Consider the following 21,482-nt stretch of genomic DNA (forward strand, 5'->3'; position numbering starts at 1 on the left):
TCTTAAAAAATAAACTAGATAGAATCTGAAATCGTAATTTTAGAATCTAGTCATGACTGTATTCGAACTCATGATTCTTCTAATTAATTTTGGATGAATGGATGATCATCAAGATGATCCATTCGTGTGCATTAACATATTACTGTATTTTTTTTTCTTAAAGAAAGGAAATTTTAATTCTTCAAAATTTCTGAAATAAAAGGCTTTTGTGTAGAAGTTGATGTTGATCCACAAGCCGATATTCATTTGGGACTACGTAAGCCACTTGATTGGGTGGTATAAATGAAATCGAACTCAATTTCAAAAGTTAGGTTCGTTTGAATTTAATTTCGGAGCTGGTTATAGTTGAATTAATATGTAATGTAAAATACATATTACAATTTATTTTTGAAGAAGAATTGGTTCAAGTTTGCTTTTGGAAAACAATTGGAAGGACATTTAACCCCTTAAAATTTAGATAAAGGCACATATTCTTTTACCATGATCAAATGTCAAAAGGATTAACAACAGTAAATACGATCACAATATATTTATATACTAATAATAATAAGTCAAGTTTAACCTGTATATGCACTATTTTTCAGCGAAGAGTATTCAATTAGTCATCCTTTGCTAGCCTTAATTCTGCCGAGAGACCTAATTGACTCACATTCTTTTTGCTGTTTTTCTCTTTCTTCAAGCTAATATGTAAAGCTTCATATTTATCAAGATGACCGAGAATTATTTTATCTATTTCTAAATTTAACCTTAAAATATTTCCGTTACACTTTCATACTTCTATAGTTTAAGTCAATTCACGAGACTATCGATTTTTTTGGTACACACGATATTTATTTTAAGTCAAATAATTTAATTTAAAAATTCTCTCTCTCTATATATATATATTGATTTAATGTAAATATTAATAAGTTTTTCATCCCGAGATATTATTTATTTATTTTCCTCATTGACTTTAATTTAGGTTTCGAATAATAATTTGTGTGTTTCAAAGAAATGAACAATTGATTAGTACTGTACATACAGTTCGGTGAGTAACATCTGAGTTCAAAGAGGTGAAAGATGGTAGGAAGAGTTGTCGTACTAGTAACGATCCTGATCTTGGCTCAAACTGGAAGCCTAAACTCGCACCAAGAATCAGGTGAATGGAGTTGTGATTCGAACTCGGACATCCATATTAAAGCCGAATTCAAGCCAGGAAGAATCAACCTAGATGGGCAGGTTGATGATTGGAAAGAAATAGATGGCTCTGCATTTTCACTTTTACCTGCTTTAGACCCACATTCAGATAAACCATATAATGGTGGTAAAATGACTATCAAGGTACATGTTACACAACAACCAGCTTATTGTGAAGAAAAATACCCAGTTTTAACTTTGGATTCTTGTTGAAATTATCATTTGTGAAATAGACCCAATATGTTACATATGATTCATATTGTCAAATTGGATTTTTGTCACATTTCATCGTGAAGAAAAGGCCAAGCTTTTGTCCTTATTTTTTTTGAAACTTTTATATTCTTGTCAAATTATCCTTTTGTGAGATAGGCTTGAATAGAGCGGAAGTGGCTACATAAAATTCATATAGCCACCGCAGTTAGTTTCCAATTACTATAATTTTGTCACAGCTCAATGTGGAAGAAAGATGGGGAAAAAATGTGGAAGAAAGACCAAGTTTGGTGTTTTTTTTTTTTTGACAACTAGATAATTTTGTTGAATTTTTTTTATTTTTGATAACCGTGGTGTCCGTGCAAGCTTGCGCGCACCTCGACTAATTCGGTAACTTTATCCACCAAGGCTTGGATAGATGGGAAGGAAACACCTAGTATTTGCCTCCGCTGGGATTTGAACCTGAGACCTCATGGTTCTCACCCACTTCATTGACCACTAGGCCACACCCTTGGGTGCTAATTTTGTTGAAATTAGCCCTGAATAAAGAGGAATAGTTAGAAATGATTTGTGTGGCCACTTGACTTGCTTGGAATTGAGGCATATTTGATTGATTGATTGATGATTGTATTTACTTATTGATAGTATTTACCGAGATGAGTTTTAGCACAAGCTTCTCTTGTTCTTTTGCAGGCGTCACATGACGGCAAAGAGGTTTTCTTCATGTTGCAAGTGGGGATTACACATATTCTGAAGGGTATGGATTTTTCAAATCTTAGAACAAGAGACCATCGTGCTTTATTACAATTTGTATTTCCTGCTTGAGTAGGAAGGGAAGAAAGGGTAGAGGATGATATTCGAAGAAATGTCACATTTAAGTTATAAAAGATTTAAAGAAGGATTAGTTTAGAGGTGGATTCTTGATTTCATGACTTATTTTAAGTTTGCCTTTAACTCGCAACGTCCTCCTTTATTCGGACATGGAAAGAATAATGTGAAGCTCACATTAGTGGAGTTTGGGATTGAGGCATGGACAATAGGTTGATTGATTGATTAGTTTAAAGGTGGAGACTCTTCAATTAAGTAAGTAGTAAGATTAATTAAATTTGGTCAGACCGCAAGGGTAACAAGTAACTTGTGCAAGAGGCTGTATTTCCTTGTCATCCAGTTACCGAATATGCTTATGCTGATTTAACGCATTAGCAGCTTGATCATTTATGGGAAACCACATTAATTGGGTAATGATTTGAGTTTTGACTGGAATAACAAAGGCTCGTTTGCGCTCTCTTGCCTTCTTCTTCACTCTCTTCCCACTTGTCACCATCATCTTTGCAGTTCATCTGACTGTAGGAAGCAAAATTTTTATTGTTGGTTCTCAAACAAAGTCTGACATCTTTTTTCTTGTTTGAGATCTTAATTCTCGTATTTTTGTTGCTCGCTTCAGATACAGTAACAAGGCTACCTCTGTCGCTATTATGTTCCAAATTGGTGAAAATGCATCTTATCATAGAGTAAGTGGCTTCAGTACCTGTTCCCTTTCTCTTTCATGTTTTTTCCTTTTATATTTCCCTCTTCCTGTTAAATATTATGAAATGCATATGAGAATAACGTCTGAGAAGTTCTTGTACTTTATAACTCCAAGATGGGAGGGTGTGAAGAGGGACCTGATACTTGCACGAACAAGACATGCAAGGGCCACGAAGTTGACCTGATGCATTTCTCAATAGGAAAGGCAATTCCTGGAAGACTATATGGAGGCAACCCGGTAGACAACAGTGAGGGAAATGGAGGTGACAGGTGAACCAAGTTGTTCTGCACTTTTTGTAGCATTTTACGGTACATTTTGTGCCATTAAATTTGTCAAGAAGTACTAATTCATACCTTTTGGCACACTAGGACAGATTTGGTCATTTGGTTGATCTATATGGTTGGAACCCACACTGCCGTTATTTAGATGGAATCGGTGCTTCAGGTATGATTTTGGAAATATTTTTTAAGGACGCTTCAAGCTTTTTCTCAACATCTGTAAATTGGATAGGATAGATAATAGTTGAATGGTATCGTTGCATTCTATTGTAGTGGGATATGAAAATTAACATAGAACTACAAAAGACTCATCAAGTAGTGAGGAAGTCGTATGCATTTTAGTTGTATTTGTTATGACTTATGCATATTAGTTGTATTTGTTATCGTGATGTGCAACATTTTGACCTGAATTTTGGTATAGATCTTGTATTGTTAGGATTAGGACAAGCCTTTTGTTTTACAACACTAGTTTTTTTTGTCTGTGTTTGTGTGTCGTTCTGTGATTTTTGATTTTGTCTTCTCTCATTTTTGAACTAAGTCTGTACTGAACTCTCCTACCCCACCCCCGCGCTTAAAGGGAACTATTGCTTAATAGTGTACAAATGTGTTGGTCCTTCCTTCACTGAGTATCAATGGGTCTACTTTTCATGAGGAAATAAATTGCAAATAAATAGGGTTGTTACATTTTTTTGACAATGTAACATGTATATTTGTATTAATCAATCTTCAGCACAAAGGAAGTGCTGGAGGCCAAAAGAAAGAGTTTACAAAAGCCTACAAGCTCCCTATTACAATCATTGCTCTTCTTACGAGGAATCTAGGACCTGTAGAATTGACTCTAAGTCGTCACTATATTCTGCTTTACACCAAAAACAAAAAAGAAGAATACAATTCATCTTGATTTTCTGAATAGAACTAGTTGAATCCTCAAAACATCTTGCGTTCCTCTCCTTCCATATTGTCAACCAAATAGTTGCAGGGATAATTTTCCATCTGTCTTTGTTGGAAGCAGTGCACTTCCCCCCTTCATTCCAGCTTGGCAATAGTTCAGATGTTCTTCCCGGCATTGACCATCTAATGCCTCTGAGGTTGATGAATAAGTCCCACAACTGACTAGTCACTCTACAATGTAGAAACAGATGGCTGATTGTCTCTACCTCTTGGCCACATAAGTAACACCTCGAGCAGATTGACATTCCCCTTCTCCTCAGGTTATCATGTGTTAAAACTGCTTCTCTAACTACCAGCCAAGAAAAACATGCCACTTTGTATGGTATCTTGACTTTCCATATGTGTTTCCAAGGCCATAGATTGACTTGTCCACTATCTTGGTTTAGGTACTTGTAGGCTGAGCTGACTGTGTACACCCCACTGCTGTTTTGACTCCAACTAAGTGTATCATCTCCCTCCTACAGTCCATTACATAGCTCCAGAGTGTTAAAGAAATCTGTAATTCTGGGCAACTCCCAATCATGTAAAGGTCTTCTGAAGGTGAGATTCCATGCATGTGTACCCCGAAGTTCATGTACTGTAGCTCTATGTTGTTGATTCAGGGCATAAATGTCTGGAAAAAGATTCATAAGACAACCAAATCCTAACCAGTTATCTTCCCAAAAAAGAATTTTCCTTCCATCTCTTACGTTGAATTGAAGCTTGTCAGCAAAATTTGTCCACAGGTTCCTTATTGTTCTCCACAAGCTGGTACCATAAGCATTGTTTACCTGCTTAGTCATTCAAAATCCTTCCTTTTCATATTTAGCCTTTATTACCTTGCTCCACAAAGCTTGATCCTCCCTGGTAAACCTCCAAAGCCACTTCATCAATAGGCTTTTATTTTGCATTCTCAAGTTCCTGACCCCTAGACCTCCCTTCTTTTTGTTGAGGGTCAATGTTTTCCATTTGACTAGATGAAAGCCCTTCTTCTCTTTGTTTCCATGCCAGAGGAAGTTTCTTCTCAAGGTGTCCAGTCTTTTCTCTACATTGGCAGGTATAGGAAATAGGGACAACATATATGTGGGAAGGGCATCTAGCACAGAGTTAATGAGGACCAATCTACCACCCAAAGAAATGTAGTTAGATTTCCATCTTGCTAGCTTTTTCTCACATTTTTTCAGAACTCCATTCCACATATCCTTGGATTTGCTTTTAGCACCCAAAGGCATCCCCAAATAAATGGTTGGGATAAAACCAATTTCACCTCCCAGAATTCCTGCTAGCAGTTAGATATTAGATACCTCATTGACTGGAAAAATCTAACTTTTCCTCCAGTTGATATGGAGTCCAGAGATGGCTTCGAAAATTATGAGGATCACTCTTAGATACTTTACTTGGGTCACATCAGCATCACAAAAAATGAGAGTATCATCTGCATATTGAAGGTGAGTAACCTCCAGTCTGTCAATTTGGTTTCTTGCCACATTGAAGCCCTTAACCCATCCATTGCCCTGTGCTGTTCTTAACATATTGTTTAGCCCTTCCATAGCAAGAATGAACAAGAAAGGGGATAAGGGATCTCCCTGTCTCAATCCCCTTTCCGAAGGAAAAAAGCCTTCAGGGGCTCCATTGATCAGGATGGAGAACTTGACAGTGCTTATACAGAATCTGATCCAGTTGACCCATTTCCTACCAAAACCTATCTTCTGTAGAGTTCCTAGCAAAAATTCCCAGTTGACATGGTCAAATGCCTTTTCAATATCTAACTTGCACATAATTCCTGGCCTCTTCTCCTTGAGTCTGGAATCTACACATTCATTCGCGACCAAAACTGCATCTGTGATTTGTCTCCCTTTTATAAATGCCATTTGTTGTGAGTCTACCAACTTGTGCATCACCCTTTTCAATCTTTCAGTGAGTAACTTGGAGATCAGTTTATAGATGTTGCCTATGAGGCTGATAGGCCGAAAGTCCCTTAGCTCCTTGGCACCACACTTCTTAGGTATCAATGCCACATAAGTGGCATTGAAGCTCTTTTCAAAGAATTCCTGGGAATGAAAGTTTTGAATAGTAGCCATTATGTCTGATTTCACCACGTCCCAGCATTTGATGAAAAAGCCTATAGTGTACCCATCCGGTCCCGGAGCTTTGTCTATTGCACAAGTCTTTAAGCATTCTAAAACTTCATTCTCCTCGAAAACATTTTGCAATGTCTGTACTTCAGCTTCAGAAATAGATGGACAATTGTTCATATTACAGGTAGGTCTCCATACTTCTGTTTCAGAGTACAGTTTCTGATAGAAGTCGATAATCTCCCTTTTGATCTCAGCTCGTTCTTCAATACTCTTCCCATTTACCTCTAGTTTGCTAATGTTGTTGAATCTTTTATGTGCATTGGCAGTTCTTTGGAAGAACTTGGTGTTCCTGTCTCCTTGTTTGAGCCATAAAGCCCTTGATCTTTGTCTCTAAGCAATTTCCTCCTTTGTAGCAAATTCTTCAAATTCGATGGAGAGATTTGTTCTCCTGGCCATCTCCTCCTCATTAAGGTTCCTCTGTTGTTGGATAGCATCCAACTCAGCTATTTGGGTTAGTATGAGATTTTTCCCCCTCTCCAGGTTGCCATAGCTATTCAAGCTCCATTCTCTCAATTTACCTTTTAAGGCTTTTAGTTTGCAAGCAAGGATGTAATCCGGTCTTCCTTCAAAGATGAAGGATGTCCACCAGTTCTGGACTCTGTCAGAAAAACCTTCAGTCTCCAACCACCAGTTTTCGAACTTGAAGTAGGATTTACTGTGATCCCAGCTGCCACACCGTAACATTAAGGGTGTGTGATCAGAACAAACTCTAGGAAGAGTTTCTTGTTTGATGTTTTTAAAATACTCATTCCACTCCATCGATACCAGGATCCTGTCAATTTTTGAGATGGTCTCCTGACTGTTCCCTCTAGCCCATGTATAGATGCCCCCTTCTAATGGAAGATCAACCAAGTCCATGTCTTCAATGAAATTAGAAAGCTCAGTCATAGCTTTGGTTATTCTGCTACAATTCCTCTTTTCAGAGGGAAATCTGACTGTGTTAAAATCACCGGCAACTACCCAAGGCCCTGTGAACAGACCTTTAGTACCCCCTATTTCCCACCATACTTCCCTTCTTTCTCTGATGCAATTAGGAGCATAAACTCCTGTCATGTGCCAATTAAAGTCTTGAGAATGCGACTCAAATTTGCAAGTCAATGAATGAGCACCCATGGTTACTACCTCCCCTTTCCAAACTTTACTATCCCATAACATTAGAATACCACCTCTAGTGCCACTAGCCTCCAATTGCCCGTATTTAATACCCCTGACCCCCCAAATTTCTTTGACAATCCCTTCTATGTCCCCTTCTATTTTCGTTTCTTGAAAACAGAATACATCGGCTTTCCAGTTAAGGATCAAGCTTCCGATCACCCTTCTCTTATTCCTGCGATTCAGTCCCCTCACATTCCATGAAATAATTTTCACATTCATTGATCAATGATTGAGATTTCTTTCCCCCTATTCCTTGTCCCAGAACTTTTGAACTTCATGTCAAATACCAGGCCCTTTAACTCCTTGCTGCCTTTCTTTTTAGGAGTCACCGTGTTTACTGGTTCTGGTTCTTGCCTCTTCGCTTGCCTGCATCTGTCAATCTTCTTGAATAAAGCCAAGGCATCCTCTTCGCATCCCTGGAAATCAACCCTAAATTGTTTGCTGAGCTTAATTACATTCTGATGAACCCATAAGGTTGCGTCCATCCCCCCCTCTAAATCGTCACTTTGCAATTACATCTTCAGAGGTTCAGCTTCCTCGATTGCCCAGTTTTCAGGTTCAATTTGCACTGTCACTTGCATGTCGTTGCTGCCTCCCACCCCATCAATTAGAATACCCTCGCAGTCAATATTAGTCATGGCATCCTCATAATTATCACCATCTTCGTGATGTGCCTGTTGCTCAACCTCCTGTGTGAGTGAGAGAGGGATTTCTCTTTCTTCGTTCTTTTTTACTTCAGAAGATAGAGCATTGTTAAGAGGGGAGAGAGAGATTGCCTCTATTTCATCGACTAATGGGTCTGCTATTTTTCAGTGAGGTGTAGTAATCTGGGCCGAAAAAAGAAAGTGGGCCTCCTCATTTAAAAAAGAGCCCAGAGTCCTCTTCTGAAAAGTAGGTTTTGAGGGATCTGAGTGTTTGTGGGCCAGAAACCTTTGGGCCTCTACACTTGGTCCTTCCACTTTATCATATTTTGAAATTGGCACATTATTTGATGTACCCACGTGACCGACGCAGTCATTAAAACCCCTGCACACCTTTTCATGATAGGATTTTAATGACCAGTGGTCATTTCACAGCTTTCTTCTCACATCATCATCTTCTCCAGTAGCCACCCTCGTCGGAGATTCCACCAGATCGGAATAGTGAAGCTTATTCCTTTGTCAACTATTACCACTTCCTTCGGTGCTTTCTCCCCATCACCTCTAATTTTAATCCTTGCCCATTTGAGATGATTCTTTAAGGATGTTTCTTCCTCAGTTTCTAGCCAACCTCCACAAAGATCTCCAATGGCTTTGAAGATTTTCTCAGTCCAGAAATGCATTGGGAGACCCATAGCTCTAATCCATGTCCAATCCCTTTTTGGGTTGGTTGAGCAGCAGCCGGCCGTCGGCGACCGCCATTCCAGCTGAATTTTTGCTCGCTTCCACCTCCATTCCCGTTTAAGGATATGTTCTGCCATGTATTTGTTGGGAAATTGAAAGAGAAAATTGTGTCCGGCCATTTCGTATACATCGACACCAAAAGCTTCCTTCCAAGTGTTCACTGACCATCGCCGGCTGTCGGCAAGGGCTGGTTTTTCATCCAAGCCCTCGTCAAAACTTCCAACAATGCACCTGCTCAGCAACCCCTCATCTGTGTTGACCTCACCATCGAAGATTAATATTCTATTGTTGGGACCATGTGTAACGTGGACTTCATCGCACACCCTTGACTGCCATTTGCTGACTTTAACAGAGGAAGCATAGGGAATTTTTGGATCTGCCTTCTTGGGACCATTTGTAATAATTGACCTTTTATTAGCATTAATGAAGTTCTTGATCTTGAATGCGATTTCATTCCATCCCGCATTAAATGTAGCTTCTGGAATAATGGTTACTACTCTGTTGTCACCTTGAACAGTAACAATGCTAATAAATCTTCCGAACTTGTTGTATTTCCTGGAGCTGTAAAACGTTGAGTATTGCTCCTTTAGCTGCCATTTCCTTACAAGCGTGCCAGCATCTTTTGAGGCTTCTTGAAAGACAAAGCACAACCATTCCATAGTTTTCCAGCTGAAGGTTGATCTACGCATGAGATTACTGCTCCTTTCCACCCATTCGAACCAAGTTTCTGCTCGTGATTCAAGCCTTGTGATGTCATACGATTTGAGCCCGGCTGTAAAATAAATCCTATTATCACCCATAATGAACTAGAAAAGTTTTTAAGATTAATCACTGGAGGATGATTAAATTAGAGACTCTAAAAAGGACGTCGGAAAAACTAGATTACGCCGGAAAAGTGTTGTTCTTTACTGCCTCGAAAGTTGTGCCAGAGAGCCCATGGCTAATCTAATTATAGCAACATCTATTCTTCTTCAAGATTTTCTAAAGTGGGGTTTTCTTCTTACTAAATCAATGAAAATATCAACTCCAAATAGATATGGAAGTGTTTTTGGGCCTTGATTTTGTGCAGTTTTTGAATTGAGAAATTGGAAAAATCAGCGGTTCAGAAAGGTTTTTCAACACGGTTCATGTTCTTTGCCTTCCAAAGATTACATCTAGTCCATATTATGAAGAGATCTGAAGATTTTTGGTAATTATATACTTAATATCAGAAGAAGGCTGACTACTATGTTTTGCTGATTTGTTTACCAAGAATATAATAAAGACATTAATCCAGTGGAGCTGAAAATTTTATTTCAAAAGCATTTCTATTGTTTTTGCTACTCTATTTTAAAAACTTTTTCAGACTCAGAAGACATCTCTTTCACTGTGTATCCGATACAATAGGAAAATGTTACCTGGAAATAGGGTTGTTACATTGTTTTCAACAACCTGCAAATTTTGTTAGGAAAGAAAGGGACCTCTCACTCAATTCAATAACATGTTCCAGGGCATATTATTTTAATAATAATGTTCGCATTTGACCAGGCTTTTTGGACGTTCCATGATTAAACCGACTAGCGGCACTTTTGAGATGCCACCTTGTTTATAAATATAAAAAAAGTCTTTTCAATTCCATTTGACTCGGGGCGTCAGGGACCCTCCAACAGAAACCTCGTCTTTTTTGTCGTCGATAAGTTCTCCCTCAGTGCCCTACTAAGAAATACTGATTGTTGAGAGACTGATTTATGAAAGCCCGGTGAGGCCTCAACCGACAATGTTGCTTCGTTTTGCGGCGGTTTTCAAGCTAGCACCCGTTTTAGCATATCATCTCGCTCGATTTCATAAAAAAAAAAGACGTTTTTGATTATCCAGTTCTATATCGAAAACGAGCAGTTGATCCCACGAAAGCAACGCTGGCTTTGTTGCGGGTTCAACTGGAATTGTAAGAAGTGAGGTAAATTGTCTTTCTCCCCACCGCATATGCCTCCTCTGCTTATGCCACTGGTGATGAACTCACTATGGCTATTCAACGTCAAACTCAGAGTTTTTCTTACTACATAGGCGGCTAAACGAAGCCCCAGTCTTGATTTGTCAAACCCCAACCCCCTTATTAGTAGCCGAAGTAAAGGCCAGCATGAGATCAAAGTCACTTGCCGTCCGTTCGCTCTCTGTTCAACAAAGGCCATCGATATTCCCTTACTTCTCAAGTTTTGAATTTTATGAGCCCTTCGATTGTATCCCATAATAAAATCTCTCTGATAAACATCTTGTCGATGATTCGATTTAAACATATTATTTATAATCTTCGTGTGCGCTTTTCGCTTGTCTTCTTTGCGTAAAGAACTTAACTTATCTGAAGTTAAGAAAAATGAACCATTTAACCTTTTAACCGGTGTATGCTAAGTAGTGGCAATAAGAATCTGAACTTTCTGAAATTGGAACCAGAACTTGAATAGGAAAACAAGTGAATACACCCGCAAGGAAACCCATCTTGAAACCAGCGAGTTGCCTAAAACCTCCCTTGTTGTCTTGCTTGCTTTTGGATAAGAAAGACTAGTCACTTTAACCTACCTTCCTAGCTTTAGTTGCCTTAAAACTTGTCTTTCTTTCGGAACCTTGTTACTTTTAAGCTGTCTTTTCTCCTGAGGCTTTCGGAGAGTAAAATTGACTGGGATGTAAGATAATTCTCTGCTGTACGGTAGTGCAATTTCCTCTTGAAGAATATACAGAAAAATGACCATCACTGTTCTTGATGGTTGAATTCTAATACGGAGCAAGATATATCGTAGGAGTAAATACATCTCAATTGAAACATGGTGGGTTTTCACACTCACATTGATCACGTATATGGTCACCGGTTCTCACTTTGACCGCCAAATATTGTAGCAGCTGTTATTTACTTATTAATATTAACAAAATCTGGTGGAAACTGCAGCCTATCTGCTTTCTAGATGCAGGACATGTCGTTCTTCTTTATTTTCTTGGTAGGTATTTGGCAATTAGCTGATCTCAAGCTGAAAGTGTTGTTGGGAAAGCCATTTTAATTTCTAGTATCCAGACTGCAGAATTCTATTGCATATGTTTCAACAGCTTTTTTTCTCCTCTTTTTCTCTGTGGTCTGCCTATTGATTTCTCCTTTTATAACAGCGAATGATTCTAGTGCACAGAATGATTGGAAAGGAACTTGGTGGCACAATAGCTTGACTCTTCACTCAGGTAAACGAACATATGGTTTCTAATCCCTGAAAATTTTGTCAGGTCTGTACATTTTACTTGTTCTTTTCCAAAAAAATAAAATTAAAAATAAATAAAGCTGCTTTCTTCTCTAGCTTATAGCATGAGGCATAAATACATTAGGAGTTGAATTTTTTATGAACTAGAAGTTTCAAAACATGCATACAGGAATAGAACAGTCGTGATACCATACTTATAGGAAGTTACAAAAGGGATCATAGAATAGAACAAATCTTTATTTTATTTGACCTGAAACATAGAAGGGTTCACAAGCAGATGGTTCTGAGTGAACAGGGAAATACAACCCACTTCGATTCAGATAACAGTTTTAAAAGACCGAATGATAAGCCAGCTTCCCCGACTTTCTGCACTACTGCAACTCAATTGGCTGTTTTGACATCATTGATCTAACGCATTGACGCTGTAACGTCACCATCTTCTTCCTGTGTCGCAGAAACTTCTCTCTTTCCACATTCTCAACTGAACTTCCACAGGCACCACATTGGACTTTGAAATGGTACCAGTTAAGGATGGAATGCTCATGGAGTAATAGCACTTCACTGAAATGCGGATGTTGAGATGGATGTGCGGACATGCCATGTTAGATAGAATTAAAAATGAAGTTATCCGGGACAAGGTGGGCGTGGCCCCTGTGGACAAGATGCGGGAGGTGAGACTTAGATGGTTCGGGCATGTGAAGAAGAGAAGCATTGATACTCCGGTGAGGAGGTGTGAGAGGCTGGCATTGGAGGGCCAATGGAGAAGTAGAGGCAGGCCGAAAAAGTATTGGGGATAGGTGATTAGGCAGGATATGGCGTTGCTCCAGCTAACTGAGAACATGACCATAGATAGGAAGGTGTGGAGGTTGAGAATAAAGGTAAAGGGTTAGGTAGCCGAGTGTTATCCTTGTTTGTAACCGTAGCTTTGATACATCACTTAGTGTCTTTAGTGTATTTTCGTATCCCTAGACTTCTGTTATTACTTGTTACTGCCTTTGTTTCGGTTTTCTAATTGCATTACTTAGTGTTAGTTTTGTATTTTCTCTTCGGTTGTCAGATTGGTTTGCGTATTATTGCCCCTCCTTTTTTCCCTTCCTGAGCCGAGGGTCTACCGGAAACAACCTCCCGGCCTTTTTAAAGGCAGGGGTAAGGTCTGCGTACACTCTACCCTCCCCAAACCCCACTTATGGGACTACACTGGTTTGTTGTTGTTGATATCCTTGTTATATACCTTTTGAAATGTATTTCTTTTTACGAATGAAATATCTGAGTTGTTACTTTTGTTATACTTCACTTCCATATATATAGGTTGAGAACACCTAGACACTAGATTTTAGGCAAAAATTTTGCTTAAGAGAAGAATGAATACAGATGATTCATATAGTCAGCCCGAACTAATTTTGGATGGAGTGATGGTTTATTGATTAATTGATCGGTAGTACTCCTGAGGAATCCAAGGGAACTAACTTTGAACACAGTAGTAAATTAATCTCAACATTTATTTCTATCCACATAGATTTTTCCAGAAAAAATGCCGAGACTAAATATATTTTTGGGACTAATTGCAGAAGATGATAAATTGAGAACAAAAGTAATCTTTTTTTGTTGTTGTTGGAAACCTATGTCGAACATGAACAAACATTCCCAGGAGCTATATGTCCATTAGTTTCTTTTTTTTCCTACCACATGCGGTTTTGTTGAAATAGCAATTTTATCAGTTAAGTTGTAAAAATCTTAGTGAAGTTCTTTTCCGCATCCATGCTAATCCAAGGATAAGATAGAGACTCCGTACACCTTTCCTGCATTCTAAGATAGCATAGCTAAAGACTGGGAAGATTTTTTGCTGTAATCAGTAGAGATCTCTATGCCATACCACAGAAAAACAGTTTAGATTCCCGCTGAGATAGAATGCCCTTTTAACTTAGGTATCTGTGATAAACACAATAATGCAGGGAATAAGAGATATTTAAATGTTATGTGTAATGATGTCCAAGTATACATGATTATCATACGGTAGCGACGTTTTGGAAGGCTGTATTTAGAGTGAGGAGAACAGAGTGTATCCTTTACATGACTTCCTCAATTACCTATAGATTCAACAAACGGCTGAGTTTTTGTATCCTTAGCTTTGTACATATATCAGCACCATCTTGCGGCTGTTTTCCAGTAAAATCTCTTACTTACCAAAGAAAGAATGAGAGGCAAATAACATGTGTCTCAGCCAGTGCCCTTGTTTGTGTTGTATATATCTGTATTGCTCCACTGTGGCTTCGCAGTATGAAGGCTGTTGACTTATCAAGCGAATTATGTTAGGAAGCCTGTGTAACAAAAAAATTGTTGTTGTTTGTTAGTTACTGTGCCTTACAGCTCCTTGCCTTCTACTACCTTTATTCCAACACTAGCTCTTAAAGTTGAAACAGGTTTTGTTAAGGATGACAGCCCATATTCATCCAGCAATCAATCCGGTGCATATTATTTTGAATTTTCCAGGCCACTCAGAACAATGGATCGCCTTCAACAGGTAATGAAGTGCTAACCTGACAATAGTAATTGATGGAGAGTGCTGTTACAATTGAAAATCACTTCGACAGTAGACGTTGGAGTAGAACACATTTCCTTGCATTTTTATACAGAATTCTTTCTGCTTGCATGCATTTGTTATTTACATTACAACTCCCTTCGAAACCAGCTCTTTAATTTCTACTGACGCAAAGTTGATTGATTGTGGTTGGACGTGGACTTTTTACAGGACGCTCAATTCACAATTGGCAAAACAAGCAAGATGTCTGTGGCATTTTGGTACCCCATAGATGGAAAACCATGGCACGGATCGGGTCACTTTTCAGTTAGCTGCAATTGGATACCATTGGATATCTTACCAGATGGTTCTGAGCTCACTGATGTGCCACAAAGAAGTCCTTGGGACACAGCTACAGCTTTCTCTCTTCTCTTTTCAGTAGTAGCTTTTTGTATATCCATCTTTGTAGGGCATAGAGTTTCAAGAACCAAGAACATCGCTTTTACACCAATGGACAATCTTTAGAACAGGGCCAAGTTCCTGCAGATCCTGGAACTAGGTAACACGTTTGTTTCTTTCACCTAAGATGTCTTTTGCAATTTACACTTATAGTGGAGTTCATGATCAGATAACCTTTTTGCTTTTGAAGTAACGTCGATCAGCTATGAAGCTCATTCTTGACTCTATTCTCTTTTTGTGAAAAGAAAAAAATTACGACTCTCTCCCCCTCTCCCTTTTGGTTTTTGACAGTTTTCTCTTTTGTGTTGGAATGACGTCAAAACTATGGTTGCTATGTGACTTTAGATCTCAAGACACAGTAGTGTAAATATCATGCAACTAAAAGGAGCAACTTGAAAGGCTCTTTTGAGAACTCTGTGTAAATCAAGTAACTATCCATTATTTTATCAATTTTGGGATCTTTCCATTATTATATATGTTATGAGAATCTAATTTTCCTTCCCAAGACATGCAATAAATTAGAGAAGAATAAAGGAAGAAAGGGCAAACTACTTTTAAAAGAAACACAAATACAGCTTTCCTAGATTAAAAAGAAAAAATGATAGATAAATCGCAATTGTGTTCGCATAATAGGCAGAGAAAAATATTTAGCCTGTGCACTGATATTAAAAAGGTCTACGATATGAATTGTAAGTAGAATAACAACCCAAAAAAAGTAATATACAATGCACAAGTTATATACATCACTGTTAACCAAATTTTACCTGTAATTAATAATTCCTAGAATATTATAATGATCTCATTGCGTAAATACTATATATCTTTTTATAAAGTTAAAACAGTGCAGCTACATTTTTGCATCTTCCTCTGCAAGGACTAAGTTGTGCATAAAAGTCGGTAAATTTTTCACTAGGACTTGTGTGTGTGTGTGTGTGTGTGTGTATACACACACACTTCTGTATATGTATCCTTTGCTGATGGAACTTAAACTAATGTGAGATGCCAAATGCCACCAAGCTGTAGGAAGAAAGCTGGCAACGCATGAACTAGAAGAGCAGAATTACTATACTACAATGCCATAACATGAATCCAGAAACTGAAAATCATTATATTTAAATGGCAATGCATGAAATTTGAAATAAAGGCGGAAAATTAAATGGTTGAAACTGCCAGCGCGTGAAGAATATTAATCAGTTGAATAAGAGCAAATTTTCTCTCAATAAAGACATGAAATTACACAAACCTTGCTAAGACAATGTTTAAGCAGTGTTCCAAATAGCGAAAAGAGCAAAACAGTGAAATCTATGGAACTTGAAGAAAAAGCAAGAAGTGAAGCCTTCTTTGAAATGAGGCACACGATTTAAACAAAAAATATTAAAAAATGCCAAGCATCCATAATTTTAGTACTATAATCAAGCTGCTATTAAAATAACTAATTTCAACATCCAATATACAGTAATGTCAATATTGGTCCAACTCCTCAAAGTTGAGCTTCAAAGAATCGCTGCTTTTCTTTGGATTATTTTGCGCCTCATTACTTGAAGCGCACACTTCTCTGAAGCACATGGCCTCACCCATGAAGCGATAACCGCTTCCTTCAGATTACCTTGCTTTAAGCGACAAAGCGGTGGCTTTTAATAACACGTCATTTAACATGTCAAGTTCACAGAGGCTGCGCTAAGACAGGTGCATGGAGGAAAGATCTTGGAATCCTTCATGTACTTCTTTAAAGATATAGAGGCACGTACCTATACAAAAAGAGGATGGAAAAGAAACAAAACCATATGGGCATATCCTTTAAATTATTCAGGACAAACCCTTTTAAGCAAGCCTTCGAGCTCGCAGCTCATTTCAATTCCATCTTCCTTAATTCTCACTAGCATATCGTCTGCTGTTCTGTTGGCAGCTATGTAAGTGTGAAGCAATGAACTATATATACCACTACTAAGACAATTCAGCTTTTTCAAATACTTGTAGAACTCCTCAGCACCACCAACATCTCTCTCTTCTACAAAATACTCGAGAAATTTATTTATTGTTTCACATTTTGGTTGCCACTCATTCTCCTTTACAAGGAATACAACTGCTTCCAGGCACTCCATAGCAAGATCGATTCGACGATGCCTCAAAAAGAATGCTATGAACATTTCCCAAGCCAAGAAGAAAGGTCCTTGTGATCGCTTCAAAGCACGAAGAAAGAGTTCCTCCGCATCATGTAGCATGTCATTTCTCAGACAAGCACTAATGACATTATTTGGCAGCCTCATAGTGTAACTAGGGCAGCTCGATTCCCATTCCTCATAGCATTTCTTTAAACCATCCATGTCATTAAGCTTACTGAGGGACTGAAACATGACAAGATAACTAGAATTGGTTATTTCCAAGAAACCAGACTTTAGAGAATTCCAAATACGATAAACCTCAACAAGATTAGATATTCCGGCATGCAAACTAATCAAATAGTGGTATGCCTCACGATTACGAGGTCCCATCTCTTCCTCAAGCTTCTTTAGAGCTAACTCAGCTTTGTCATGAAGCCCAGCCTTAACATAAGCAACAGCCAAGTTACTATATATGGTCCAATCGCACTCCTCTACATTCTCCTGCTTTATCTCCTCAAAGACTCTTTCCACTCCTTCTATATCATCTAAACAAGAATAGCTATTCATCAAGCTACTATACGAAAATGTACATAGTGGAACCTTTCTACTCTTCATTTCCTGTACCAAGGGGGGTACTTTTTCTGGTTGCCCTAGTCTCATATATAAGGACATAAGATTGTTGAATGGCCATGAATTAGATGCAAAATTCAATTGATCCATTTTCTCAAAGAGGGACAACGCCTTGTCTGTCATTTTTTCAACACAGTAGCAATGCAAGAGTGCTCCATAAGTGCTTTGAATCTGCATCGAAGGTGAGAGGCTGCCAAAGTAATTTTCAGCTGCCGTTATTCCTTGAACTTTTGCTATGAGATCTAACCGTACTCCATAATCACCAAACGACAATTTTATACCTCTTCTCTCCATCCAGTCCATTATCTGCATCAATACATTGGAAAATTCAAAATCACTTTGATGTGGATATACTCCAACTGGAAGACATAACTTAACAATGTCTGCACAAACATATTTCTCGCAAGCAGTTGATAGAAACATATAATGCATTTGTGACAGGAAATCTATCTCCTCTCTGGAGCATAACTCCAAACTTCTAACTAGAGCTTCTTTTTGTTTTTTGATGAAGTAGATTCATTAAATGGCATCAAGAAGATGCAACAGAGTATAAGGATAGAGCTTTCAGGTTACAAAAGAGATTTGATTAGCTCCAGTTACCTTATGTTTAGGGAGCTAACAAAATCCAAATATTGATCAATATTATTTACAGGGGTCAGTTTAGACCAACTAACGATATTTGCCAGACATCTAGCATTCAAGAAGTAATTAGGAGTTGAGATTCCACGAAAATATCTTCTATTCCTCTCTGTCCATAAGCACCAAAAGATACATGCTGGGATCCTCTTCCAGATTTCATTGAAGGTTTTATCAACTCTCCATAGACTCCAGCTTTCAAAAACCTCCTTAAGACTGAAAAGCATTACCCAACTGAGTCCAAAAAAGCAGTAGAACATATTCCATAGGTCAGCAGCAAATGTACAATGGAGAGGTAGGTGACTTTCTGAGCTTTGCTGACACATGTAACATCTGTTAGCATGCTGGAAATTTCCTCTGATGAGATTATCTTGTGTTATGCAGTCGCCTTTTAATGCGATCCTTCTTGCATGTTTCTTCTGAAACTCAAGTCCTATGTGTTGCCTGCTCTATTTTTGTGCAATGCTTAAGTCTGGATGTGATTCTATAAGATGCAAACTTGGGAATTCTTCTCTCAGTAATGTTCCTCCTAACCATTTGTCCTTCCAAAAGCTTATATGAATACCATTTCCCATCCTGAAGTGACATTGCTGTAGAATTCGTTCTGTTGACCATTGATACTTTTCCAACATCCAACTCCATTTGCTCTCACTAGGGTTATAACATAACAATCAATTATGCCTTATCAGTTATTGCAAACTAGTTGGGGTCTACTATGAGAATCTGATATATACACTCCACTACATTCAGGGCATTCATTCCATTACATGCTAACAATTTGTCTCTTTTTTTTTTGATAACCGTGGTGTCCGGGCCAGCTTGCGCGCACCTCGACTAATTCCACGGGATACCTGCCACCTCCCACCAGCAACAGGTACTATCCACCAAGGCTTGGATAGATGGGAAGAAATCACCTAGTATTTGCCTTCGCTGGGATTTGAACCTGAGACCTCATGGTTCTCACCCACTTCATTGACCACTAGGCCACACCCTTGGGTGCATGCTAACAATTTGTCTCTTAAGACAAGCTTGTTGCTTCTTGATATTTTTACATCTTAGACAGAAACTGGTTAAGCCTGAGAGCATGCCCTGTGCAGTTATTCTTCAGAAAGGAAATGAAATGGAGGAAATAATGTGCCAATATACTAGCAATCAAGAAATTCACAACACCAACAGTTTTAAAACCCTTTGTGCTTACGAATTGGAAAAGCTGAAAGCTTGGCCTGCATTCTTTGAGTAGCTTACCATTGTTCATACCAAGTATTCTCTCTTCCCATGCCGTAAAGATTGTCATCCTAAACTTAATGTTCCAATTCCGAGACTATAACAATCAGGCATCTACACCTGAATCCCGAATTAGTTAGAGTCGGGTATATGAATCATCTACAACCATTCTACTCTATTTGGAATCACTTGATTTCCAATACTAAATAATTAGTCCTTCGGAGCACTTTAAGGTTCTGTGAAAGAATTCTCAAAATCTCGCACTTATCCCTACACTACACAAGTCTGGCAAATACAGTAATAAATTAGTCGGATCAGCTATATAGTATATTCATTCCATTTTACCAGCTCATTCATAATTTATCCTTTAACGCAATTTAAGGATTCTCTAAAATAATTTTCATGTGTGATATACACGTCTGTAACTAGACTAAAAGAATTCTTGGTATACACCAAACCTGGAGCCCTTCTGGATTAGGTGATTAAAATTAGTTGATAAGCATCAAGTGCTCATAAGCATCAAGTGTTGAAAACACTTTTAGGTGCTGAAATTGATTTTATAAATAAGCAATAAAGTGTTTCCATAGAAGTGCTGAAACTGATAATAAATAAAATGAATTACTAAAACTTTTTGCAATTCAAACAGGGTTAGAGGTACTAATAATCAAGAGATTCTAGAGGCTAAACCTCAAGGGCATGTTGATATCGTCTATGTTTACGCAGCTCCTTTATGCATTTGTTCAGTTCATACTTCTTCACAACTCTGCCTTCTCTAATATACTCATTTATTGTTTCACTAACCGACCCATTTGTAGCTTCCAAAGCCCACAATCTCAGGTAGAGCCGCCGGTCTCCTTCACACTGCTCCTCCTTCACCGCCGCTGCCGCCGTGGTACATAGTCTTCTCAGGTTGACTGCTGCTTCCTTTGAAATCTGGCGGGTCAAACTCCGGATCATTTTGGCCCGATAACTTCCTCCTGCATAACTTCCAGCCCGCAGAAGATAGAAACCCCGCAAGGGTTTTTACTGGGGTTTATCATTTTCTTTCTTTCTTTTTCCTTTTTCCTCGTCCGTTCTTTCTATTTTTTGATTGGAGTAAAAACAATAAAAAAAAATAAAAAGGAAAGTCATCCACGATAAGTGAAGGGAGAAATGTCTTTTCACCAAAATTAGTTATCTGTCTTTATTTGTTCCAATTTATGCACATCTATTATGTGTCATATATAAATTAAAGGCAAAATATATATATGCCTACTTAAACTTGTTCAATATTGTCACTTAGGATGGCTTGTAACTATTACATAGGTTAACTTCACTCCATATGTGTCTATCAAACACAAAAACTTTGACATGTCAAAAAATGTGCATTCCACTTCTTTTAGGCGCGTGACAAGTTAAAATTTTCAATTTTTCTTTTTATTTTTTATTTTTTTAAAATTATTTTTACAAAACCACTATATACACCATCCCACCGCCTCTAGTCCATCATCGTCGTTCTCTGAAAAGTCTGCCACTGTTTTCGTTTAATCTTCTTCCATCTTACATTTTGCCATTGATACTACCCCAAATTGAAATTTTCAGTCATTACAAACGAATTTTCAGGAAGAATAAGATAAAAAAAAATGAAACAAAAACAGACCGAATTAGCGGCTAACAACTTGAATCTATCCAAATCAAGAAATACTCATCAAGTTTTTCGAAACTTTGTCTTTAACGGGATATAACAATATTTTGTTCTTATGATAAGAATCTATTAATAAATGATATATACCAAAAATATTAAACCAAATATCTTGCCAAAAATTTATTTTCGATCACTTCTCTGTCACTCCTGGTGAAGGAAACTACAAAAAGATGGACATCAGAGCTAAGAGATACGACTAGACCATGGTTGAAGTCGC

At 38.1% G+C, this 21,482-nt stretch overlaps 2 protein-coding genes across 4 annotated transcripts; one reads left to right on the forward strand and one right to left on the reverse strand.

Moving 5' to 3' along the window:
* Positions 1–962: 962 nt before the first annotated feature.
* LOC104119707 (uncharacterized) lies at positions 963–15,463 on the forward strand. 3 transcript variants are annotated; one of them, XM_070187693.1, is made up of 9 exons: positions 969–1,320; positions 2,080–2,143; positions 2,831–2,897; positions 3,029–3,183; positions 3,288–3,358; positions 11,927–11,995; positions 14,433–14,533; positions 14,762–15,089; positions 15,281–15,463. In XM_070187693.1, exons 3-8 carry the CDS (start codon positions 2,862–2,864, stop codon positions 15,053–15,055), a joined length of 726 nt encoding a protein of 241 aa, XP_070043794.1. In that variant the 5' UTR covers positions 969–1,320; positions 2,080–2,143; positions 2,831–2,861; the 3' UTR covers positions 15,056–15,089; positions 15,281–15,463. The 3 variants fall into 3 exon arrangements, with proteins under 3 accessions (XP_070043795.1, XP_070043794.1, XP_070043786.1); XM_070187685.1 differs by having other exon boundaries at positions 970–1,320; positions 14,762–15,463; XM_070187694.1 differs by lacking the exon at positions 11,927–11,995 and having other exon boundaries at positions 963–1,320; positions 14,762–15,463.
* A 716-nt stretch (positions 15,464–16,179) lies between these two features.
* On the reverse strand, positions 16,180–20,674 carry LOC104086488 (pentatricopeptide repeat-containing protein At1g02370, mitochondrial-like). The gene is made up of 2 exons (XM_009590756.4): positions 20,269–20,674; positions 16,180–18,027 (listed from the first exon to the last, which is right to left on the reverse strand). The coding sequence occupies exons 1-2, from the start codon at positions 20,536–20,538 to the stop codon at positions 16,792–16,794; spliced, it is 1,506 nt and encodes a 501-aa protein (XP_009589051.1). The 5' UTR covers positions 20,539–20,674; the 3' UTR covers positions 16,180–16,791.
* Positions 20,675–21,482: the final 808 nt, after the last annotated feature.

Source organism: Nicotiana tomentosiformis, chromosome 1 (genome assembly GCF_000390325.3).
Source record: "Nicotiana tomentosiformis chromosome 1, ASM39032v3, whole genome shotgun sequence".
Classification (NCBI taxonomy): domain Eukaryota; kingdom Viridiplantae; phylum Streptophyta; class Magnoliopsida; order Solanales; family Solanaceae; genus Nicotiana; species Nicotiana tomentosiformis.

Coding starts and splice junctions, on each gene's coding strand:
- LOC104086488 (XM_009590756.4), bottom strand. CDS start 20,538: ATGATCCGGAGTTTGACCCGCCAGATTTCAAAGGAAGCAGCAGTCAAC. Junction 18,028..20,268: donor GATATCAACATGCCCTTGAG/GTTTAGCCTCTA, acceptor GTATTGATGCAG/ATAATGGACTGGATGGAGAG.
- LOC104119707 (XM_070187693.1), top strand. CDS start 2,862: ATGTTCCAAATTGGTGAAAATGCATCTTATCATAGA. Junction 3,184..3,287: donor GAGGGAAATGGAGGTGACAG/GTGAACCAAGTT, acceptor ACACTAGGACAG/ATTTGGTCATTTGGTTGATC. Junction 11,996..14,432: donor TAGCTTGACTCTTCACTCAG/GTAAACGAACAT, acceptor AAGTTGAAACAG/GTTTTGTTAAGGATGACAGC.